Source organism: Thalassophryne amazonica, chromosome 10 (genome assembly GCF_902500255.1).
Source record: "Thalassophryne amazonica chromosome 10, fThaAma1.1, whole genome shotgun sequence".
Taxonomy (NCBI): Eukaryota; Metazoa; Chordata; class Actinopteri; order Batrachoidiformes; family Batrachoididae; genus Thalassophryne; species Thalassophryne amazonica.
This window is the reverse complement of record NC_047112.1, coordinates 113,671,840-113,694,782: the sequence shown is the minus strand read 5'-3', so window position 1 is coordinate 113,694,782 and position 22,943 is coordinate 113,671,840. Positions and strand designations below refer to the sequence as shown.

Genomic DNA, 22,943 nt, shown 5'->3' with positions numbered 1-22,943 from the left:
CAATTTTGTCTCTGGTGTCTTTGGACAGCTCTTTGGTCTTAGCCATGTTAGTAGTTGGAGTCTTAATGATTGTGTGGCGTGGACAGGTGTCTTTATACAGCTAACAACCTCAAATAGGTGCTTCTAACAGGTCTTTGAGGGCCAGAATTTCTGCTGATTGGCAGGTGTTGAAATACTTATTTGCAGCAGTAACATGCAAATAAATAAAAAAAAACATACATTGTGATTTCCGGATTTTTTTTTTTTTTTTTTTTTTTGGATTATGTCTCTCACAGTGGACTTGCACCTAAGATGAAAATTTCAGACCCCTCCATGATTTTTAAGTGGGAGAACATGCCAAATCACAGGGTGTTCAAATACTTATTTTCCTCACTGTATTTTCAGGGACGTGACTAAATGTGTATGCTGGTGGGCAGGGCTCATTTAAGGGGAGGGCAGGAGTAGATTTAAGCCAGGTTTCAAATTAACCAGTCATATCTAAATGGTGTTCCATAATTAGATCTTTAATCAACAATGATTTTGAGTATAGTGACTTTATGTTAATGAGACCCAAACTAAGGACCTCAGTGGGGTTAACAATTGGACTGTTGGGATTTTGGGGTAGTTCTAGAGTAGCATACATAAGATGCCTAAAATTAGGTTTAGGAGATTCCACGCAGGTTGTAGGTAGCAAACACAAAATATTTTGTATTGCAGGAACAGCCAGTGGGCCGTCCTCAATTTTAATGTCATCCAGTGTAGTAATGGGTATTAAGTGTAAAAAGTGTATCCCTCTATGATTGTTATGGACACATATGTGGAAACAGGCCACAGTCTCAACTTGACGAATTTCCCTCCCTGCCACATAAACTGCACTATCACCATTCTGGATGGGTATCGAAAACTGGTTCCTGTTAAGAATCAGTAAGAATTAATTTGATCCACTGATATCAACAGCTTTTTTGCTTAACGATTCCCTTATCGGTTATTCTTGAATTCACATTACGCTGGCACTAGCCGGCAGTCGGCGATAGCTCCGACCACTCGCCATAACGAAAACACGCTTGTTTATGTCTCGCGCACGCTGCACTAAGGAAACGAGATTAGCTGCACAATGGGAACGAGTCCGAAGATTTACCCAGACTGACAGCATATGAGTAAATTAAGTACTTTTATGCATTTTTTTTCTTTTGTGATTTTGTGAGGCATTTTGTGAATGCAGAAATGCGCTCCTGTGCTATAAGCACATCAGAGCCTGTCTACCTCCCACTCTGGACCCCCACCAGTTTACCTACAGGGCAAACCGCTCCACAGAGGACGCGATCACCACAGCTCTCCACACCGCGCTGAGCCACCTGGAGCACCAGGGGAGCTATGTGAGGATGCTCTTCCTGGACTTCAGCTCTGCCTTCAACCACATCATCCCAGAGATCCTGGTCCAGAAACTGACACATCTGGGAATTCCCACCCCAGCAGCCAGTGGATCAACGACTTCCTCACAAACCGCCCACAGTCCATGAAACTTGGCCCCCATCTTTCCTCCACCATCACACTCAGCACCGGCTCCCCTCAAGGCTGTGTACTGAGCCCCCTCCTGTTCACCCTTTACACACACGACTGCTCTCCCGACCCATCCCACAAACACCATCATAAAGTTTGCGGATGACACCACCGTGATTGGGCTCATCTCGGGGGGGGATGAGTCTGATTACAGAGACGAGGTAAATCGACTGACAGCGTGGTGTTCAGCTAACAACCTGCCGCTGAACACCACAAAAATAAAAGAAATAATCCTGGACTTCAGGAAGAACAGGGCTGACCCAGCCCTGCTCTACATCCATGGGGACTGTGTGGAAAGGTTCAGCTCCACCAGGTTCCTGGGAGTGCAGCTCTCTGACAGCCTCTCCTGGACTGCCAACACCACAGTGGTGGTGAAGAAAGCCCAGCAGTTATTCCACTTCCTGAGGGTGCTCAGGGGAAACAATCTGGAGGAGAAGCTGCTGGTGTTGTTCTACAGAGCCACCATCGAGTGCATCCTGACGTACTGCATCACAGTGTGGTACGGGGGGTGCTCAAGAGCAGACAGGAGAGTGCTGCAGAGAGTGATCAAAACGGCTCAGGGGATCACTGGTTGCTCTCTGCCCAGCCTGGAAGACATTGCCAGCTCTCGCTACGTCAGCAGAGCTGCCAGCATCTGCAAGGACATATCCCACCCCAGTAACCACCTGTTTGACCTACTACCCTCCGGCTGACGGTATAGGTCAATCAAAACTAGGACAAACAGACTCAGTGACAGCTTTCTCCCCAGACCGATCACTGCACTGAACAAAAACAAATCGCTCTAATCCGCCCCTTTCAAGTTTCTTGTGCAATATCTATAAACCATGTGCAATATTCCCGTGCAATATGATTCCACAGTTGTATATAATTCTCGTTTTACATTTTACTTGGTCCATATTTTATTTTAATTTACTTTATCTTGTGTTTATTTAGTTGTACATATATTCTGAACAATTTATTGTTAAATTTTATTATCTTTTATTTGGCTAAAAATTACTCGCACCACGGAAAGCGCCTTTTTGGAGTTGCACTCAAATCTTGTTGCAATGCAAATTACAATGACAATAAAGGTGATTCTGATTTTGATAAATCAAATGCACGCTCCGTTGAGGATACCAGATTAGCTGCATAATCAGTGGGTCCGAGTCTGACGATTTACCCAGACGAACAACAAATGTGAGTAAATTAAGTATATTTATGGATTTTTTGTGGTTTCTTGAAGCATTTTGTGAATGCAGAAATGCATTTCAACTTAAAAATGCATTCCTGTGATATAAACCAAACACACCCTCTCTTTTTCTGTGGCATTTAATGGCAGCCGGCATCCTTATTGTTGCATTGCTGCCACCTTCTGTATCAGTTCATTCTAGCAGCACTAAATATAATAATAATAACAATAACCTTTATTTAACCATGTTGAAACCCACTGAGATTGAAGCCTCTTTTGCAAGGATGAACTGGCCAAGAAAGGCAGTCACACACGTCATAATGGACAAGTTAACATCAACATGAGAACGTTGGTGATGAATAAAATACAACCATCTTGGCCATAATAACACTGCACACGGTGTAAAGTCTCAAACAGATTTAGATTTAGAATCATGGCCATTAAGCAAAAGAATCCCAATCGCAATCTCGTAAAATAGAGCGGAAGGTGTTCAAGGAAGTCAGTCTGGACAGTTCCAGTTTGGATTGGAGAATGTTCCAATCAGAGGGAGCTGAACAACTGCAGGCATTCTTTCCTGCTTCAATGCGGACATGAGGTACACAAAAGCATAACATGTCATTCGAGCGCAGAGCATAACAGCTTTCAGATCTCTGCAGTAAACTGGATAAATGGTCCGGAACCAGACCAATAAGAGTTTTGTAACCAGAATCATCCCATGTGTATATCGCCTAACAGACAAAGAGGGCATGCCCCCTTTGCATACAACTCACAGTGGTGGGTGAGGTGGCTACCACAAGTGATGAATCTCAAGACACAATGATACAGCAGGGTCTAGGACTGTAGACAACTGGTTGAGGCACACCTATACACAACATCGCCATCGTGCAATAAGGGCAGGAAGGTAGCAGTTATCAGGAGTTTCCACGCACTTAAGGAGAAGCATGACTTGTTTCTGTGAAGGAAGCCTAGCTTCACCTTTATTTTGGAGATCAAGTGTTTAAAATGAAAAGAGGGCTCCATGTCAGTAGTCAATCCCAAATACTTATAGCTGCTGACTAGCTCAAGAACATTACCTTGGACAGTTTTGATTGATGGTATGTTCTCCAAGGAAACAGGTGATTTAGAAAAAACATTACTTTAAATTTTCTGCATTCAAGACTAGTTTGAATTTCTCTAGATGGTTCTGGACCACATCAAAGTCGGACTGCAAGAATTCACATACCTGTGTCAGAGTTTGAGCAGCAATAGATAGCAGTGTCATCAGCATACAGATTACCATCTGTATAATCTGTATGCTAATGACACGTTGGATAAATTTATACACAGGTCAGTAGTATAAAGTGTGAACAAGATAGGTCCCAAGGCTGAGCCTTGAGGAACACTTTTTCTTTCCTTGAGGAAGGCAGAGTTGACACCAGCCATCTGTACACACGCAGTCCTGCTAGCCAAATAGTCTGCAAACCAAGAGACCGCAAGTGTAGAGACACCTGTTTGTAAAGAATTTCTAAAGAGACTGTGATCCACGGTATCAAATGCCTTTGAGAGATCAAGAAATAGTCTGACACAAAATGTTTTAGAATCCAATGCCTCAAATATGTCATTTAAAAGTTTTAGGGTAGCAGTTGTGGTACTGTGTTACTTCCTAAAACCAGACTGGAAAGGGTTTAAAATGTTATTTGATTCTAAGAAGTCCTTCAGTTGATCACAGACCAACTTTTCCAATAATCTTGCCAAAACACATAAATTTGAAATAGGTCTGTAATTGTTCACATTCGAAGGTTCACCTCTTTTTAGCAGTGGTACAACAATGGCAGATTTAGAGACTTTCAGGAGTTTGTTCAAGCTTGGGTTCAAATTAAACATGGCAGTTAAAAGCTTGGCAATCAGGTCTGCAGCCGATTTTAGAAAAAAATGTATTCTAGTCATAAGGACTCCAGCATCTTCAACGCACTGCAGACCTCAGAGGCACACAGGTTTGAACTGAAATGGACAATCAATAGGAGGACATCTTACTCCAGCAGGTTCGCTATTTTAAGCAATTTTTTTTTAGGGCCAGTGTTGAGGGAATTGAACAAATGTCCCGCTTTAATGAAATGTTCATTAAAGTGATCCGACATGGCACGTTTATCGGTCAAATGTATGGAATGTTTGACCAGGAAATTGGGAAACTCACTAGAATGCATAACACCGGAAGGAGATCTCGCAATTTGGGGGGGGGGGGGGGGGGGGTTGGATTTAGCCTTCTTAATTAGGAAGGTGCATGTGTTACGGAGCTGACGAAAAGTTATCCCGTCAACCTCTGTTTTAGTTTCCCGTGCCCTTTACCAGGCATGGTCCCTTTCTTTTAAAATGTTTCCAGGTTCAGGAAGAAAACCAAGGATTGTCCTGTCCCTTAAATCTGAATTTATGTAGTGGGGCATCTTTATTTATTGGTTTCACTATTTCATTATAGAAAAACTACCAGGCCAGCTCAACATCAGCTTGGAGAGATATTCAATTCCACTCGATTTTAGACAGATCATGTAACGGCGCGTGCAAAAGAGCGATTTTGCAGAAATAAACGGACGAACACAAAGTTAAAAGTGATCACGGTGTAAAAATGACTGTGTTTAAAGCCAGGGAAAAAATAAAGCCACCAAGCCACGGATGGAAAGGAAGCCAGTTAGAAACAGCACAGAGGCGGCTCTCCATGAAAGGACAACAGCAGCATGCGCGCAAAAGAGCAATTTTGCAGAAATAAACGGACAAACATCAAGTTTATAGTGGGATCACAGTTTGTGTATTTAAAGCCGCAGAAGAAATAAAGCCAGCGAGCCGCGGAGCCAGTGAGGGGCACAGAGGCGGCTCTCCAGGTTTGTGGTTCGGTTCTAGCTGGTCTGGTCCATTACAGGTGGACAGCAGCCTGACGCACAGAGCACAACCACTGGACTGTACTGGAGTGTCTATTTTTGGACTGCATTTAAAAAATGTGGCATCTTTAAATGCTGCTGTGAATCCGTGAATTGAAAACCCACACTTTAAAGGGACCAGGTGTGGGAGGGCTGGAGATTTGGACCAAACCCATGCCTAAACGTGCGCCAACATGGCATTATCACGGTGCTACGTGACTTAGTGTGGCTGATGCGAGCCATTCGAGGCTCTAATGACCGGTCGGTCGTGGCTCACTAGAGGCTGCTACATGGCACATGTAGGGTACAGAGGCACTTAGAGGCACCTTCATAGTGGATACATGATAGATGAAAATGTGGGTCATTCTTCGAATAATCCCTGACACACCCATGCGTGGCTCCTTCTTCATCCTTCATTATTCGGTGGGACCCAGGCTTAAGAAAGCCTGTTTGCAAAAATGTTTGAAGTTTCTTTTATTATTATTTCATTTATTTAAAAGGGACAGCACATATTAATGAACATATGAATATGTAAATATGTCAGATTATAGCCATAGGCTAATTTCCATCTGTAGTCCCTGACAAAGTGATGTAAAAATTTAGGGGTGCCGGAAAAAAATCGATTCACGTCCGAATCGCGATTCTTATTTATTAAGATTCTGAATCTATCCAAAATGTCCAAGAATCGATTTTTAAAAAGCATTTTTTTAAAACATTTTCTTACTTACTCGCTGCATGTACTGTTTGTCGGGCAGTGGCTTCTGTACTGCAGCGTCCCCGCGAGGGGAGGGTTTGGTGTGCTTCATTTTCCTCCACTCACACTCATCTTGTGTGTGTGTGTGTTTTTTTTTTTTAAAGAGCTGACATAATGTGAATTTCTCCACTGTGAGATCAATAAAGTCTTAAACATTTGTGAGCTGCAGCTTAGCATGGCGGACGAAGAGCTACTTCAGCCAGCACCGTCTTTGCTGAAGGCAAATGTTTGGGCGCATTTTGAATTTTATTATATGCTTTACTTGACATGACTTATGCAGTCTGCAAAATGAAAGTCAACTACTTCCGAAACACTTCAAATCCACAAGCCCACATGCTACGCCATCACCCGGATCTAAAATAAGTGGAGCAGCGGTCTCTGACGACTACTGACCAGCGCACACTCCATCACTTCACTAAACCGCCAGCCAACTCTGAACGAGCAAAGCAGATAAGTAAATTTACATCTTTAGAATCACTTGATTAACCTTGTAATGCTGCATTTTCTTAAACATAAACATTTTTTAAGTAATATAACTATTTCTCAGAGCTCTTTGAATCAAAAATCGATTCTGAATCAAATCGTCACCCCAACAATCGGAATCAAATTGAATCGTGATTTGTTGTAAGATTCAGATCCCTATAAAAATTAATAAACAGTTTTCAATAAGAATACACAAAATGTCACAGGAACAACAACAGACTACATTACATGGGGGTCACTAACTACTACAGTGACAAGACTGGACAAGAGACAGGAAACAAGAGGACACAGGCACCAACTTGGTCAGAGCATGAACGGGTCTCTTACACAAACTCATGCAAAGGAGGGCGCACAGATATAAAATATAAAAAAAATTAAAAAGCTACAAAATCACTATAATTACAATTCAATTGGAATACATTAATTAAATTGTAAGTCCAATTTCATACATTTGTATATTTTAAAAACAATAACTTATAAAGTACTGTAATGCATTGCACATTTCCCTAGGGTTCTTCTTAGTTTCTGCAACTGAGTTCATAATGATTACATTTTTGATTTGACCTGAGCCACTCCTTTATGTGACTTTGGAAAGCTTTAAAGCTTGTACCCTCCCTCACTGTAGGGTGGCAAAGCATTCCATTGGACACTGTCTTTGTAGGACAGGACATTTTGTGCAAAAGCTGTTTTTCTCACAGACACTTCACAGTCCCCTCTACTTATAGCCCTGGTGACCCTCAGACCAGTTGTTCTATATTTAATATAGTTTGTAAGAGGTGGAGGAGCCAACCCATGTAAGATTTTGTATATTTTGTAAAGCCTTTCGTTTGGTTTTAGAATTGTCACGCCAGTCAGAGACCAGCTGGTTATGCAGTAACCTACATGAGAAAAAAAATCTTACAGTGCAAAAACATCATATCAGCCTCATCTGTCATTGACCTTCTTATATAGTGGAAGTTAGACACATTATATTTGATTATTTTAGTTATCATTTTAACATGATTTTTGAAGGAAAGTGTTGAGTCCAGCAACACTCACAAATATTTGACTTCTTTGACTAACTGTAGTTCATCATCTCCAGTGTGTACATTGGAGCGCTCACTATTGGAAGCCTTTTTAGAAAAATACATACAAACAGTTTTCTGTATGTTTAATTGCAGACCCGATCCGTTAAGCCAGTTTTGAATATAATTTAGGACTGACGTAACAATTTGAGCTGCTGCCTCAGGTGATCTTGCACTTGTGTAGGTTACCGCATCATCAGCATAAGGTTGTATGTCTACACCCTTACAAACATTTGGTAGGTCATTAATGGATAATGAAAATAAAATGGGTCCCAAGATAGATCATTGGGGGACTCCTGGTGCACAATCTAAGTAAAGGGATTTAATTGCATCAACCATGGTGGCTTATTTTCTGTTTGATAAATAAGATGCCATCCATTTTATGGCATGCTCGGAAAAATTAAAGTGCAATTCGTGGTTTGGTTTTGGGTAGTTTGGTGTCCCTGACTACTGCTGTCACACAATGATCACTCGGAGCATTCCCGAAAACCCAGACTTCAGGATATTTATGGGGGGAGTTTATTATTAAATCAAGGAACGCCAATCTGGAAGGGTGTTTGATATTGGGCAGAGTTGGCCTGTCAATAAGCTGATTTAGATTCAGTGAATCACACATTGATTTTAGGCTGTCTGGGGCTGAAGACAACCAGTCATTGTTTAGATCCCCCATGAACACAAGCTCACCAGGGTTTAGCCATAAGATACAATTTTTTATCAAGCTTAGAGCCTCACTGGCAGGCTGAGGGGGAGCTGTAACAGCCCATGACTGTGAAGCACTGTTCTTGCTGGAATTCAGGTTTCAATGCCAGAAGTTCAAATTGTTTGATAACCGAAACAGAGGAGAGGAGAGTCACGTTAAACCTGTTCTTTACATAAATGGCTACACCTCTGCCTTTGCTGGGAAGATCACAACGAAAAACATTGTAGTTGTTGATAGCAATATTGGAATTTGAGACTGATTTTCTCAGCCAAGTTTCAGACAGTACGGGGATATCAGGTTCTGTTGTTTGTTCTCAGATTCATATTAAATCAATCTTAGGAAGCAGACTCCTCACATTTAAATAAAGGATGCCAAGGCCAATGGGGAAGAGGAGGAGGAAAAAAATTAATCAAATTACACAGCACGAGGACATTACTGTTGCTGTTGTTACTGTCACTGGTTGCAGAATATAAACTGAGCAAGAAGGGTGAGAAAAAAATTAATTACACAACACAAAGATGTTTGAATCACAGCTAATGGCTGTGTTAGCTGTGTTACAGACCATCCCCAGTGATCCACAGCTGACAGCGTCCCAACACCAGTGACCAGCAAACACCAGCAACTGTTGGGCCAGCAGTTACAGTTAAGCAGGTTTCGGCAAGAGAGTGGGCAAACAAGCAGGCTGGCAGGTCTCCATGAAGCCAAAGGGAGCAGCTCGCGGCTCCAGCAGCAAGTGGCCCAGCTGGCCTGGACAACTCCGGTGATACTGGCTACAATGGCAACTAGCAGCACCAGCGATAAGAGGGCCAGCTGGTTTTGATGACTCCAGCTATGTCAGCTACAACAACAGCTAGCTGCTTCAGCAGTGAGTGGCTGGTGGGACTCTATGGCTCCGGCTATGGCACCTACAACAACAGCTAGTAGATCCAGCAGCAAATGGGCGGTACAACCGATTTGGTCAGGCCTCGACGACTCCGTGGCCCTGATGAAGGTGATTTTGGCGGCCGCAGCAGCTCCAGGTAGCTAGCGTGCTACTAGCAGAGCGATATCACCGAGCGATATAAATGTGGGCGTGTGCTTACTACCATCTTGGATGATGAAAAACCTGATGAAAAGTCCTCTTGAGTCCACTGCCTATCAAGTATTTAAAAAGCAGCATTTAAAAGAGCAGCATATTTAAAAACTTTTTTAAGAGTTCTCTTCAGTTAGCTCAACTGGTTTTCAGCAGCTCTTTCTTTTCACGTATGTGTTTGTGATTAAAAAGAAAAGTCGTTTAATGTCATTGATTGTATAATGGCATGGACAATAATGAATTGCTTCAGTGATCAAAAAACATAAATGTATGCAAATTTTTCTGAAGTATTTCCACTAAAAACAATAGAAGAAACTGTCTTGTAAGCTGGTGTGTTTAACTGTATATTTAATATCCTTTCTCTCAACCCAAATTTGGCTGTAACCCTAGCACTTCTGGGAGTATGCTCAGTGACATCACTAGCTCCAGTGCAGAGCCTGCTACGTTTTTTTTTTCCGAGATCAAGTTTCTGATCCTTTATGCATTGACCACAGGTTCCTCTGTGCTGCCCAAGCTGGTGTACACAGCTTCTTTTTTTTCCCTTCTTCTGCACACTGACCCTTGATCAGGCTGCCCTCTGTGACACACTGATACACTGCTTGAGTGCAAGATTACCTGATGGAAAACACAGATTACAAAAAAAAACAGACCAGTGTTCAAGTCAACAGAATTTGGTGTCATCTACTTGCTTGCAGTAACTGTATCATTGCTTTCAGTTTTTGTCTTCAGCACGGCATTGTCTTTCTTGTGTTGATGATGAAAGACAATCATTAGGCCCGATATGAGCAGTGAGTCAGTAGTTCTTGGTACTAGATTTTTATACTACCAACACCTGGTACAGTTCCTGATATATTAACAGTACATTGTTCTGTCTTGCCTCTGCAGGCTGCTGGAGACTGATAGTAAGTCACTTCGATCCATGAATGGATCAAGACGAAATAGTGGATCTTCACTCGTGTCCAGTTCCTCCGCCTCCTCTAACTTCTCTCACCTGGAGGAAGACACATGGATTTGCTGGGGTCGAATTGTCAATGAGTGGGAGGATGTGCGTAAGAAAAAGGAGAAACATCTTAAGGTTAGACTAAAGGCAAACCTGAGCTTTTCTGTCTGCAGGTATGTGGACATGCACAGGTGACATTCTGAGATGCTGGGTCTTGTCACATGTATGGCACAGCAATACATGAAAAACACCTCAATAGAAATTTCATAACATATATATAACTGGAGTTACATCCAGGGAGCTTGTACTGTCTCCCCAAATCAATCCATAAACTCAGCTAAAAATTACAAAAGATATTGCTTTCTGTACTTGTTCATGACTCCCTTCTCTCCTTCAGTTTGCTGAAATATTTGCAGGTACTTGAGTAAAAGCATAGAAGAGCATTCAGCCAAGGACATGTGTACCATAAAGCACTAAATTGAACACACACATTGGACATTTCTCAAGAGTTCCTCATGTTTTATAGTACATCTAAGTGTATGTGTTGTATTGTAGGCTTTTAGTTTGTGCTTTTTGTCAGATTCTGTTTGTAAAGGTGTGCCATAAAGTGCGAACCTGCAGTCTTGCAGATGACTTGGTACTGTTAAGCTATCATATTAGAGAAAGTTTGTTTGGACAAACTAAATTTAATAACAAGGGAACCCCCCACTCCCCTTTCTTGAAAGTATCGCAACATCAAGGCCAATTTGTTGTTGTTATAGAGGATTTGCATGCGAGTTCATCACTCCTGATGCTCTTGTGCAATGTTACAAAATAGCAGGAGTCAGCACACCGGCAAGACTTAAATCATGAAGTTTGAGCTTGCTGGATGCTAAGCCTGCTGTTGCTGACTTTCCTCCAGGTTATCTTTGAAAATAAACCAAATTCCTCTATTAATATGTATCCAAGTAACATGGGTTTTACTACAACCCCAGTTCTAATGAAGTTAGGACATTGTGTAAAATGTAAATAAAAACAGAATACAATGATTTGCAAATCCTCTTCAACCTATATTCAATTAAATACACCACAAAGACAAGATATTTAATGTTCAGACTGATACACTTAATTGTTTTTGTGCAAATATTTGCTCATTTTGAAATGAATGCCTGCAACACGTTTCAAGAAAGCTGGGACAGGGGCAACAAAAGACTGGGAAAGTTGATGAATGCTCAAAGAACACCTGTTTGGAAACAGGTGAGTGTCATGATTGGGTGTAAAAGGAGCATCCCCAAAAGGCTCAGCCGTTCACAAGCAAAGATGGGGCCAGGATCACCACTCTGTGAACAACTGTGTGAAAAATATGTCCAACAGTTTAAGAACAATTTTTCTCAATGTTCAGTTGCAAGGAATTTAGAGATTCCATCATCTACAGTCCATAATATAATCAGAAAATTCAGAGAATCTGGAGAACTTTCTACACGTAAGCGGCAAGACTGAAAACCAACATTGTATGGCCATGACCTTCGATTCCTCAGGCGGCACTGCATTAAAAACCGACATCATTGTGTAAAGGATTGTACCGCATGGGCTCAGGAACACTTCAGAAAACTGTTGTCAGTTAACACGGTTTGTCGCTACAGCTACAAGTGCAAGTTAAAACTCTACCATGCAAAGTGAAAGCCATACATCAACAACATCCAGAAACACCACCACTTTCTCTGGGCCCGAGCTCATTTAAAATGGACAGATGCAAAGTGGAAAAGTGTGCTGTGGTCAGATGAGTCCACATTTCAAATTGTTTTTGGAAATCATGGACATCGTGTCCTCTGGACAAAAGAGGAAAAAGTCCATCCAGATTGTTACCAGTGCAAAGTTCAAAAGCCAGCATCTGTGATGGTATGGGGGTGTGTTAGTGCCCATGACATGTGCAACTTACACATCTGTGATGGCACCATCAATGCTGAAAGGTACATCCAGGTTTTGGAGCAACACATGCTGCCATCCAAGCAACGTCTTTTTCAGGGACGTCCCTTATTAAATGTGAATTGCTTCCTGTTAAGTCATGCAGTGATATTGAAATTTCTGGAATTCCTGTTAAGTCTAAAGTTAAATATATGTTATCATTGTTAAAGACCAATCTTCAAGAATGACAGAAAACGTGATCTCTACTGTCCAACAAAGATTTAATCTATGGCTTCAAAGACATTTGACCATAACTGGGTGAATCCTGCTTTCAAAAGCAGAGGGTCTCTCTAGACTTGTCTATACTAGCTCCACTTTTGACATGTCTAAAGATTTATGTACTAAAATTGATAGATTCTTTTTGATTTTATTTGGAAAAAAAGATGTCATCTTATTTGAAAAAATGTAATGGTCAACAAGCTTAATGCTGGCTGCTTTTAACGTTTTAGATTTTCATACTTTACATTCCACCTTCAAAATTAAATGGATCAAAAGGTATATGGCAAATCCTAATTCTTTGTGGAACTTTATATCAACACATATTTTTGAAGCCATAGGAGGGTTAAATTTTATTTTGAGATGTAATTATAACATAAGTAAGCTTCCAGTTAACCTATCAAACTTTCATAAACAATTACTTTTAAGTTGGTCCTTGGTATATAAACATAACTTCTCACCACACAAATACTTCGTCAGCTGTTTAATAAAGGTGGTCATCTTTGCTCTTAAGGTGATTTTCTAGCTAAGTTCAATATACCAGTGCCTCCAAAAGAATATGCTATTGTGTTTGATGCCATTCCATCTGGTGTTAAATCCCTTATCTCACCACCAATAGCTGTACCATTCAGAATCCTTTCTCAGAGTTGTGAATAGGAAATGCTGATCCTTTTCTGAGTACAAAGACAAACAATAAGTGTATCTAAGAATTAATTAATAGAAATATTGTTTGTAAACTGGCATCTGTTTTTTTTTTTTTTTTTTTTTTTTTTCTGGAATAACTTACAATGTTGACTGGGAAAAAAACATGGTCTTTTGCACAGATTTTTTTTTCATTTCAAATAAGGTGCGTGAAGTGTCTTTGAAAATTTTACATAGATGTTATCCTGTTAACTCACTTATTGAGAAATACAGACCCAGTGTGGGCCCCTTTTGTACATTTTGTCAGCTCTTCGAGGAATTCATTGTTCACCTTTTCTTTGATTGTACTTTTTATTATACCTTTTGGAGCGATATTTCTCTTTTTTTTTTTTTTCTTTTTTTTTTAACAGGAATCTGGACATTCATCTTCAATTTAAAGTGGAATTTGTGTTATTCAGATACTTTAATGATGAAACCTCTGCGAAAAAAAACATAGTTGTGCTCAAAAGTTTACATACCCTGGCAGAAGTTTTATTTTTTTGCCCATTTTTCAGAGAATATGAATGATAACACAAAAACTTTGTTTTTCGCTCATGTTGAGTGGTTGGGTGAAGCCATTTATTGGCAAACAACAGTGTTTACTCTTTTGAAATCATAATAACAACAGAAACGATCAGGGAGACAGACACCCTCTCTATTTTTAAGATTAGGCTTAAAACTTTCCTTTTTGCTAAAGCTTATAGTTAGGGCTGGATCAGGTGACCCTGAACCATCCTTTAGTTATGCTGCTATAGACTTAGACTGCTGGGGGGTTCCCATGATGCACTGAGTGTTTCTTTCTCTTTTTGCTCTGTATGCACCACTCTGCATTTAATCATTAGTGATTGATCTCTGCTCCCCTCCACAGCATGTCTTTTTCCTGGTTCTCTCCCTCAGCCCCAACCAGTCCCAGCAGAAGACTGCCCCTCCCTGAGCCTGGTTCTGCTGGAGGTTTCTTCCTGTTAAAAGGGAGTTTTTCCTTCCCACTGTCGCCAAGTGCTTGCTCACAGGGGGTCGTTTTGACCGTTGGGGTTTTTACGTAATTATTGTATGGCCTTGCCTTACAATATAAAGCGCCTTGGGGCAACTGTTTGTTGTGATTTGGTGCTATATAAATACAATTGATTGATTGATTGAAACTACCCAAATGAACCTGATCAAAGGTTTACATACCCCCTTTAACATCAGTGACAGCTTGGAGTCTTTTGTGGTCGTTGTGGATGAGGCTCTCTGATGGTGAAGCTGCCACTGAATATGTTTTGGACTTTATTTACATCAATTATGAAGAAATACAAATAATATGACACTCAGTGGTAAATCTGCATGAAGTAGACAGTTCTCAAAAACTGAGTGAGGAAAGCCACCAAGATACCCAGACAATTCAGGAGAAGTTATGGGCTTATGTGGCTGTGATTGGAGAAATTGTGCACAGTGCAAGCTTTGCATTTTGCATCACTACTCTTAGCTTCATATGGGAGTAGAGCAGACAAGGATTTTCTTTCACCAAAACAGATCAAATCCAGGCTTGCATCTCAGATGTACCTTCTGGCAATTTGTAGCTAAACTTTCAGGTCTTCTTTTTAATAAAATTCTCCTCTATACCACTTCATCATGAAGATGGATAACTGGTGATACAAGAAGGAGAAGAGTGAGGAAAGCCACCAAGACACCCAGACAATTCAGGAGAAGTTATGGGCTTATGTGGCTGTGATTGGAGAAATTATGCACAGTGCAAGCTTTGCATTTTGTATCACCAGTTATCCATCTGGCCACATAATCAATCACAGCCACATAAGCCCATAACTTCTCCTGAATTGTCTGGGTGTCTTGGTAGCTTTCCTCACTCTTCTCCTTCTTGTACAGTCACTCAGTTTTTGAGAGCTGTCTACTCCATGCAGATTTACCATAAGTGCCATACTGTTTGTATTTTTTCATAATTGATGTAAATAAAGTCCAAAAAATATTCAGTGGCAGCTTCACCATCAGAGAGCCTCGTCTACAACGACCACAAAAGACAAGCTGTCACTGATGTTAAAGGGGGCAACACACAGTATTAAGAACAGGGGTATGTGAACTATTGATCAGTTTCATTTGGGTAGTAAACACTGTTGGTTGTCAATAAATGGCTTCACCCAATCACTAACCATGAGAGAAAAAAAGTTTTGTGTTGTCATTCATATTCTCTGAAAAATGGACAAAAAACTAAACTTCTGCCAGGGTATGTAAACTTTTGAGCACAACTGTATCTGCTCAACCTTATTATTTTAGCCAAATTTCATATACGAGGTCTGTTATAAAAGTATCGGACCTTTTAATTTTTTTTCAAAAACCATATGGATTTGAATCACGTGTGATTGCATCAGCCAAACTTGAACCTTCGTGCGCATGCGTGAGTTTTTCACGCCTGTCGGTTGCGTCATTCGCCTGTGGATTTTTATTGCGAATAAATGTCTGAACGATTTGGAGCTTCGCTGCATCAATTTTTTCCAGAAACTGTGAGAGACCTCCAGGTGGACACCATTCGGAAAATTCTGTTGGCTTTCAGGGACGATTTTATGGGGATTACACAGATTAAGGAGTGCTCCAGCCGGTTTAAAGACCGCCCACAGCTGCTGAGAGCACGCCACGCTCCGAGCACCGATCAGCAGGCTGAATCAACCAGATCATTTCCAATGTGAAGGCTTTGTTGATCCGGGACGTCGTCTGACTTACACAAAAATGGCAGAAGACGTGGACATCAGTACTTTTTCGGCACATTCCACTGTTACAGGAGTTTTTTTTCATGGAAAGAAAAGCGGACGGATGCGCCACCGTGCCGCTCATGGCGCGGCACAAAACCACCTCTGTGTTGGTCTCACAGGACGGCTTTCAGATGGCTTTCAGACGGCTGTCGGTGGGTTTTTAGTCGTGTGACTAACCGAGAAATTGAGCATGAGCTGGACATGCCAGAACATGTCCTGTGAGGCTTCATCACGGCGTTGCTTTGCATCATGCGGCTCCACCGCGACGCGCGGAATTCCTCCGCACGTCTGTCTCAGTGTGCCGAAAAAGTGCTGATGTCTACGTCTTCCGCAATTCCTGTGCTAGTCAGAGGATGTCCCGGATAAAACACAGCATCCAGTTTGGAAATGAACGGCACATTCCACTGTTACAGGAGTTTTTGTCATGGAAAGAGGAGCGGAGGAATTCCGCGCGTCGCGGCGGTGCCGCATGGCGCAAAGCAACGCCGTGATGAAGCCTCACAGGACATGTTCTGGCATGTCCAGCTCATCCACAATTTCTCGGTTAGTCACACGACTGAAACCCACCGACAGCTGTCTGAAAGCCATCTCAAAGCCGTCCTGTGAGACCAACACGGAGGTGGTTTTGTGCCGCACCATGAACGGCACGGTGGCACATCCGTCCGCTTTTCTTTCCATGAAAAAAAACTCCTGTAACAGTGGAATGTGCCGAAAAAGTACTGATGTCATGTTCCTGCCATTTTTGTGTAAGTCAGACGACGTCCCGGATCAACAAAGCCTTCAAGTTGGAAGTGATCTGGTTGATTCAGCCTGTCCATCGGCGCTTGGAGTGCGCCACGCTCTCAGCAGCTGTGGGCGGTCTTTAAACCGGCTGGAGCACTCCTTAATCTGTGTAATCCCCATAAAATCGTCCCTGAAAGCCAACAGAATTTTCCAAATGGTGTCCACCTGGAGGTCTCTCACAGTTTCTGGAAAAAATTGATGCAGCAAAGCCAAATCGTTCAGGCATTTATTCGCAATAAAAATCTGACGAGGGGTGGACCACTGCTCACACAAAGCCTGCTCACAGGCGAATGACGCAACCGACAGGCGTGAAAAAACTCACGCATGCGCACGAAGGTTCAAGCTTGGCTGATGCAATCACACGTGATTCAAATCCATATGGTTTTTGAAAAAAATAAAAAGGTCCGATACTTTTCTAATCAAAAACCCAATTTTGTTGTTTTCTTGGCTTATTTTAAATCATATTTGGAGAACTTGAAACATTGCACTAACAAAAAAGCTGTAAAAACCAAAACATTATTCAGACAATTGAACTTTTAATTTGTTTTATGTACCCCATTAGGTAAACTCTTTATTTTAATGCCTTTCTTTGCACACCTCGATTCATTGTTCTGTGTGTTCTATTTGTTTTATTAGCCTGTGTCTTTATATTTGTGTAAATAAATAATTATTTAAAAAAAGAAACTCGTTTCACCAAATAAATACGTTAAAACAAAACAAACAAAAAATAATGGCACAGCGCCGTTATTCCATTGTCTGTGGAGAGCCCTGACTTACATTAAACTTATTAAATCAATCAATCAATCAAAGTAATGGCTCGAATTTACATAGTATGTACAGACAGACAGACAGGAAGCGACACATTTCACCCAGGCACAGGCAGCTAAATGGAAATGCATGGATGCTGCAGCAGCAACAGCTAAAGAGAGCTAGACCGGCTCATATTACATCTATACACAAAAAACACAGAAAGCAAAGGCAAATAAAACATGAACCTGGGATGATATTGATCATACCACACAAGTACCATTACTTGTAAAGTGGAACTATTGACTAGGGCTGCAACAAACGATTATTTGGGTAATCGATTAATCTGATGGGGTTTCGACACGATTAATCGGATTAGCGGGGAATTTTTAAAAATGTGCCAGGGAAACTATTTTTCTCTCCTTCCATCACTTTAACAGTAAGTCCCTTCAGCTGCTCCCTTGTTTGCACTCGGGGTCGCCACAGCAAATCCAAGGTGGATCTGCATGTTGAATTGGCACAGGTTTTACGCCGGATCCCCTTCCTGGCGCAACTCCACATTAGAAATGTGGCAGGGGTGGGATTTGAACCCGGAACCTTCTGCACTGAAACCAAGCGCATTAACCACTTGGCCACCACCCCCTTCATCACTTTATTTAACAACAGAACATTATTTGAAAACTTAAAATACTTGAAAATCAACAAACTGTCAAATGTCCCTTGGCTGTTGAAATATAAAATAATAAAGAATAAAACTGTTTATAATAAAGAACAAAAATAATTATTTCAAATGGCATTGCTTTATCAAAGTGCTGAGTTGCCATAAAACAACATTGAAACATATAAATGTTATAAAATATGTATATGGTGAAAAAAGAGGTATTTATTTTATTGCTGCAAATGAGCAATTAGCATAACCAGTTAACCATAAAACCTAAATCAAAAACTGTAGCCGACTCATTATATGTGACACATTCTCTGTATAACTGTAAACTATGTGGTCATTTCACAATGACACACGTGACTCATCTCACATATACTATTTCTCTCCCTCCCTCTCGTTCTCTCTCTCCCTCTCTCCTTCTCCTCCTCTCTCTCTTTCTCTCTATCCTTCTCCTCTCTCTCGCTTTCTCTCTCTCACACACACACACCGTATTTGAGCAACTTTGGAAACATGAAGACTTTCAACAGTAAAATAAAGCCTATAAATGAATTTCTGGAGCTATACATCCAGAAGGAGCTCGTTTTATGTGAAGACTTTGACGGAGTTTTTTTCTGCTGCAGCGTCTGCGGTGGGGGGGGCACTTCTGCACAAACAGTCTGGCGAGCACTGTGGCGTTGTTCCGTTGTCTGGGGAGAACTCGGTGTTATGTTTTCCGATTGTCCGCTGCGTGGAGTGTGGCAGGAAAAATCGAAGACGCTTTCTCGCGAGGTGCGAGAAGGATTTAAACGTTTTAAACCAAGGAAAAAAAAATGCCACTTGTCCGGTCGGACAACGATTTAGAGCTATTACTTGTCCGATTTTACACTTGTCCCGGACAATCGGACAAGCGTTAATGTCGATGGTCGGACTTTGACATTAATAAAAAAACTGTCGGTGCTGTTACTGTTCTTTCTTTTTCTTTTTCTCTCCCTCTCTGCCCCTCACCTTGCCGCTCTGGGAGACGCGCAAACAGCCTCCCGTGACATGCGAGGTCCGACTTGCAAATGTTGCAGTTAACAAACGTCTTTGCGTTGTTTAACGTAAAGTGCTCCCACACTTTTGAAGTCTTAACTTTCTTCTACTTGTATCTGCCATATTCTGTGTAGTTCTACGAAACAGCGTCTGATCTGCTCTGTGCACTGGTCGCTCCTGACGCCGTAATCGCTCGACACAACGCATCGATGACGCAATGTGTTGCCAACGACTGTTGTAATCGATTTTTATCGATTTTATCGATTCGTTGTTGCAGCCCTACTATTGACAATATTCAATATTGAAAATAGGGTAAATTGTGTGAGAGGTACAGCTGTATGCAAAAGTTTGGGTACCCCTGATAAATTTCATGATTTTCCTTTATAAATTATTGGTTGTCTGGATCAGAAATTTCAGTTAAATATATCATATGATATACCTTTGTATACTGGCATAGTTACACCTTAGAATTGGAATATAATATATAAGATATACCTTACTGAATTTTCATATAGCAGACGAACACACTGATATTTGAAAAGTGAAATAAAGTTTCTAGTATTTACATAAAGTGTGCAATAATTATTTAAACAAAATTGGGCAGGTGCATAAATTTCAGCACCCTTGTCATTTTATTGATTTGAATACATTTAGCACCAATTAGTAGAACACAAAATTGGTTTGGAAAGCTCATTGACCCTTGACCTCCTTACACAGGTGAGTCCAATCATGAGAGAGGGTGTTTAAGGTGGCCATTTGCAAATGTTTCCCCTCTTTGCATCTCTTCTAATGCGTGGCAACATGGGAGCCTCTAAACAACTCTCAAATGACCTGAAAACAAAGATTGTTCAACATCATGGTTTAGGGGAAGGATACAAAAAGCTATCTCAGAGATTTCAGCTGTCAGTTTACACTGTGAGGAACATAGTGAGGAAATGGAAGACCGCAGGCACAGTACTAGTTAAGGCCCAAGGTGGCAGGCCAAGAAAAATCTCACATAAGCTGAAGCAAAGGATGGTGAGAACAGTCATAGTCAACCCACAGACCTGCTACAAAGACCTACAACATGATCTTGCTGCAGATAGCGTCTACTATACAGCGCACTTGCACAAAGAGATGCTGTATGATGCTGTAATGCAGAGGAAGCCTTTTCTGCATACATGCCACAAACAGAGTCACTTGAGGTATGTTAAAACACATTTGGACAAGCCAGCTTCATTTTGGAATAAGGTGCTGTGGACTGATGAAACTAACATTGAGATATTTGGACATAACAAGGGGTGGAAAAAGAACACAGCATTCCAAGAAAAACACTTGCTACCTACATTAAAATTTGGAGATGGTTCCATCATGCTGTGGGTCTGTGTGGCCAGTGCAGGTACTGGGAATCTTGTTAAAGTTGAAGGTCACGTGGATTCCAGTCAATATCAGCAGATTCTTGAGAACAATGTTCAAGAATCAGTGACAAAATTGAAGTTGTGCTGGCGCTAGATCTTTCACCAAGACAATGACCGTCAACACTGCTCAAAATCTCCTAAAGCATTCATGCAGAGGAACAAGTACAATGTTCTGGAATGGCCATCTCAGTCCCCAGACCTGAACATTATTGAAAATCTGTGGTGTGATTTTAAGTGGGCTGTCCGTGCTCGGAAACCAACAAACCTGAGATGTTTTGTAAAGAATGGTCCAAAATACCTTCAGCCAGAATTCAGACTATATAGGAAGTATTTAGAGGCTATTTCTGCAAAAGGAGGATCTACTAAATATTGTTTTTTTTTTTTTTCTGTTGGGGTGCCCAAATTTATGCACTTGCCTAATTTTGTGTAACTTTTGTTGCACACTTTTTGTAAATATTAGAAACTTCATTTCACTTCTCAAATATCAGTGTGTTTGTCTGCTATATGATATATTTAACTGAAATTTCTGATCCAAACAACCAATGATGTATAATCATGATGAAAATCATGGAAATCATCAGGGGTGCCCAAACCTTTGCATACCACTGTATCTTAAACCTACCACAATCACTGTCATATTTGAAAGTGAGGTGCAGACTAGCACTCACTATCGCCTGACAAAGTTTGATCTGGATCTTATCCGGATTGTGGATTTTGGGGACATTTGAATTTAATATTGAAAAGCCCATTTGGTGTACATTTTGCATTATATCTCAATCAAATTTATTTAATTTCTTGTTGTGCCACAAAGCAATGCTTTCCTCTTGTTCAGGCTGGGAAAAAAACAGACCTGGAGCAGACAGACACAGAGGGACTTCTTTAAAAACGTTATGTTTCTTCAGCCAAGACAAGGAACTAAGGTATTTTTAGACAGTTTTCCAAAATTAGGATGCTTTATGTGGATACGTTTTCGTCAGGCTGTGATGAATCTGACTGAAATGAACAGGTAAGATTAAGACTTTACATTTACTCTGTATCTGAATGGTTTTAATATTTGTAACAGTTTGAACTGTTTGCATGAGGACTGCAGCTTTCAGTTGTTCAGCCAATCAATTGACAGCATCAATGGACGTACTTCAGCTTATGAGTAATTTACAAGAAACATATGCCAACAGTTGCATAGCTTACTTACAACATATGAAACATACGCTGGTTATACAACTAAATACTAGTTTAGTGATTCACAGGATTGCTAAAAAAGCAGTTTGAACATAATAGTTTTGAGTTTGTAGCGTCAACAGCAGATGCTACTATTATTGTGAACACCCCCTTTTCTACTTTTTTTTTTTTTTTACTAATAGTCCAATTTCATAGCCTTAAGAGTGTGCATATCATGAATGCTTGGTCTTGTTGGATTTGTGAGAATCTACTGAATCTACTGGTACCTTGTTTCCCATGTAACAATAAGAAATATACTCAAAACCTGGATTAATCTTTTTAGTCACATAGCACTACTATTATTCTGAACACTACTGTAAATAGTGATAATAATAGTGTGTGTAATAATAGTAATAGTGTAATAATAGTGATGAATCAACTCTTATCACAGTGTAAAATCAACTCTTATTGAAGTAGAAACAGTTGATTTGAGAAGACAGTAGAGCTGATTTCACTCTATAATAGATTGTATTTTACTCTGTTTAGAATGGGACCAAATGTTATCCTGGCAGAATATATTTCACTCAAAAAAAATTAACTGTGTACATATTCTATTGAAAAATTTCCTAAGAACAGTATAGTTCAGCTTTAGATTATATCTCAAAATTTTTGTAATTTCTCTGTTTGGTTTCCCAGTAGTTATTTTTTTTTTTTTTTGAACATTTCCAAAATAGGTGACTATGATTTACATTTACTGATCCACAATTTCTCCAGCATGGTATAGATTGATTCAGATATTTACTTTTTATCTTAGGTGTGATGAAATAGCGGATCAGGTTTTTCCATGAAAATTCCTTCCATTTTTGAGAACCAGCGGTTGATGGTTTTTTCCACGTTTTGCCAGTCATTGCTCGTTATTTCAGTAGTTAATTCCTTTTCCCATTTTATCTTAATATATTTTGTTGAATGTTTAGTATTTATTATGAGTTTATG

The 22,943-nt window shown here is 40.6% G+C and overlaps 1 protein-coding gene across 4 annotated transcripts in view; it reads left to right on the top strand.

Moving 5' to 3' along the window:
* Positions 1-22,943, top strand: part of evi5b (ecotropic viral integration site 5b) — a 226,825-nt gene that overhangs the window by 26,553 nt on the left and 177,329 nt on the right. For all 4 annotated transcript variants that reach the window (XM_034180724.1, XM_034180723.1, XM_034180722.1 and 1 more), the window contains exon 2: positions 10,554-10,743. In XM_034180724.1, coding sequence (XP_034036615.1) covers positions 10,554-10,743 — 190 coding nt within the window. The remainder of the gene's footprint in view (positions 1-10,553; positions 10,744-22,943) is intronic.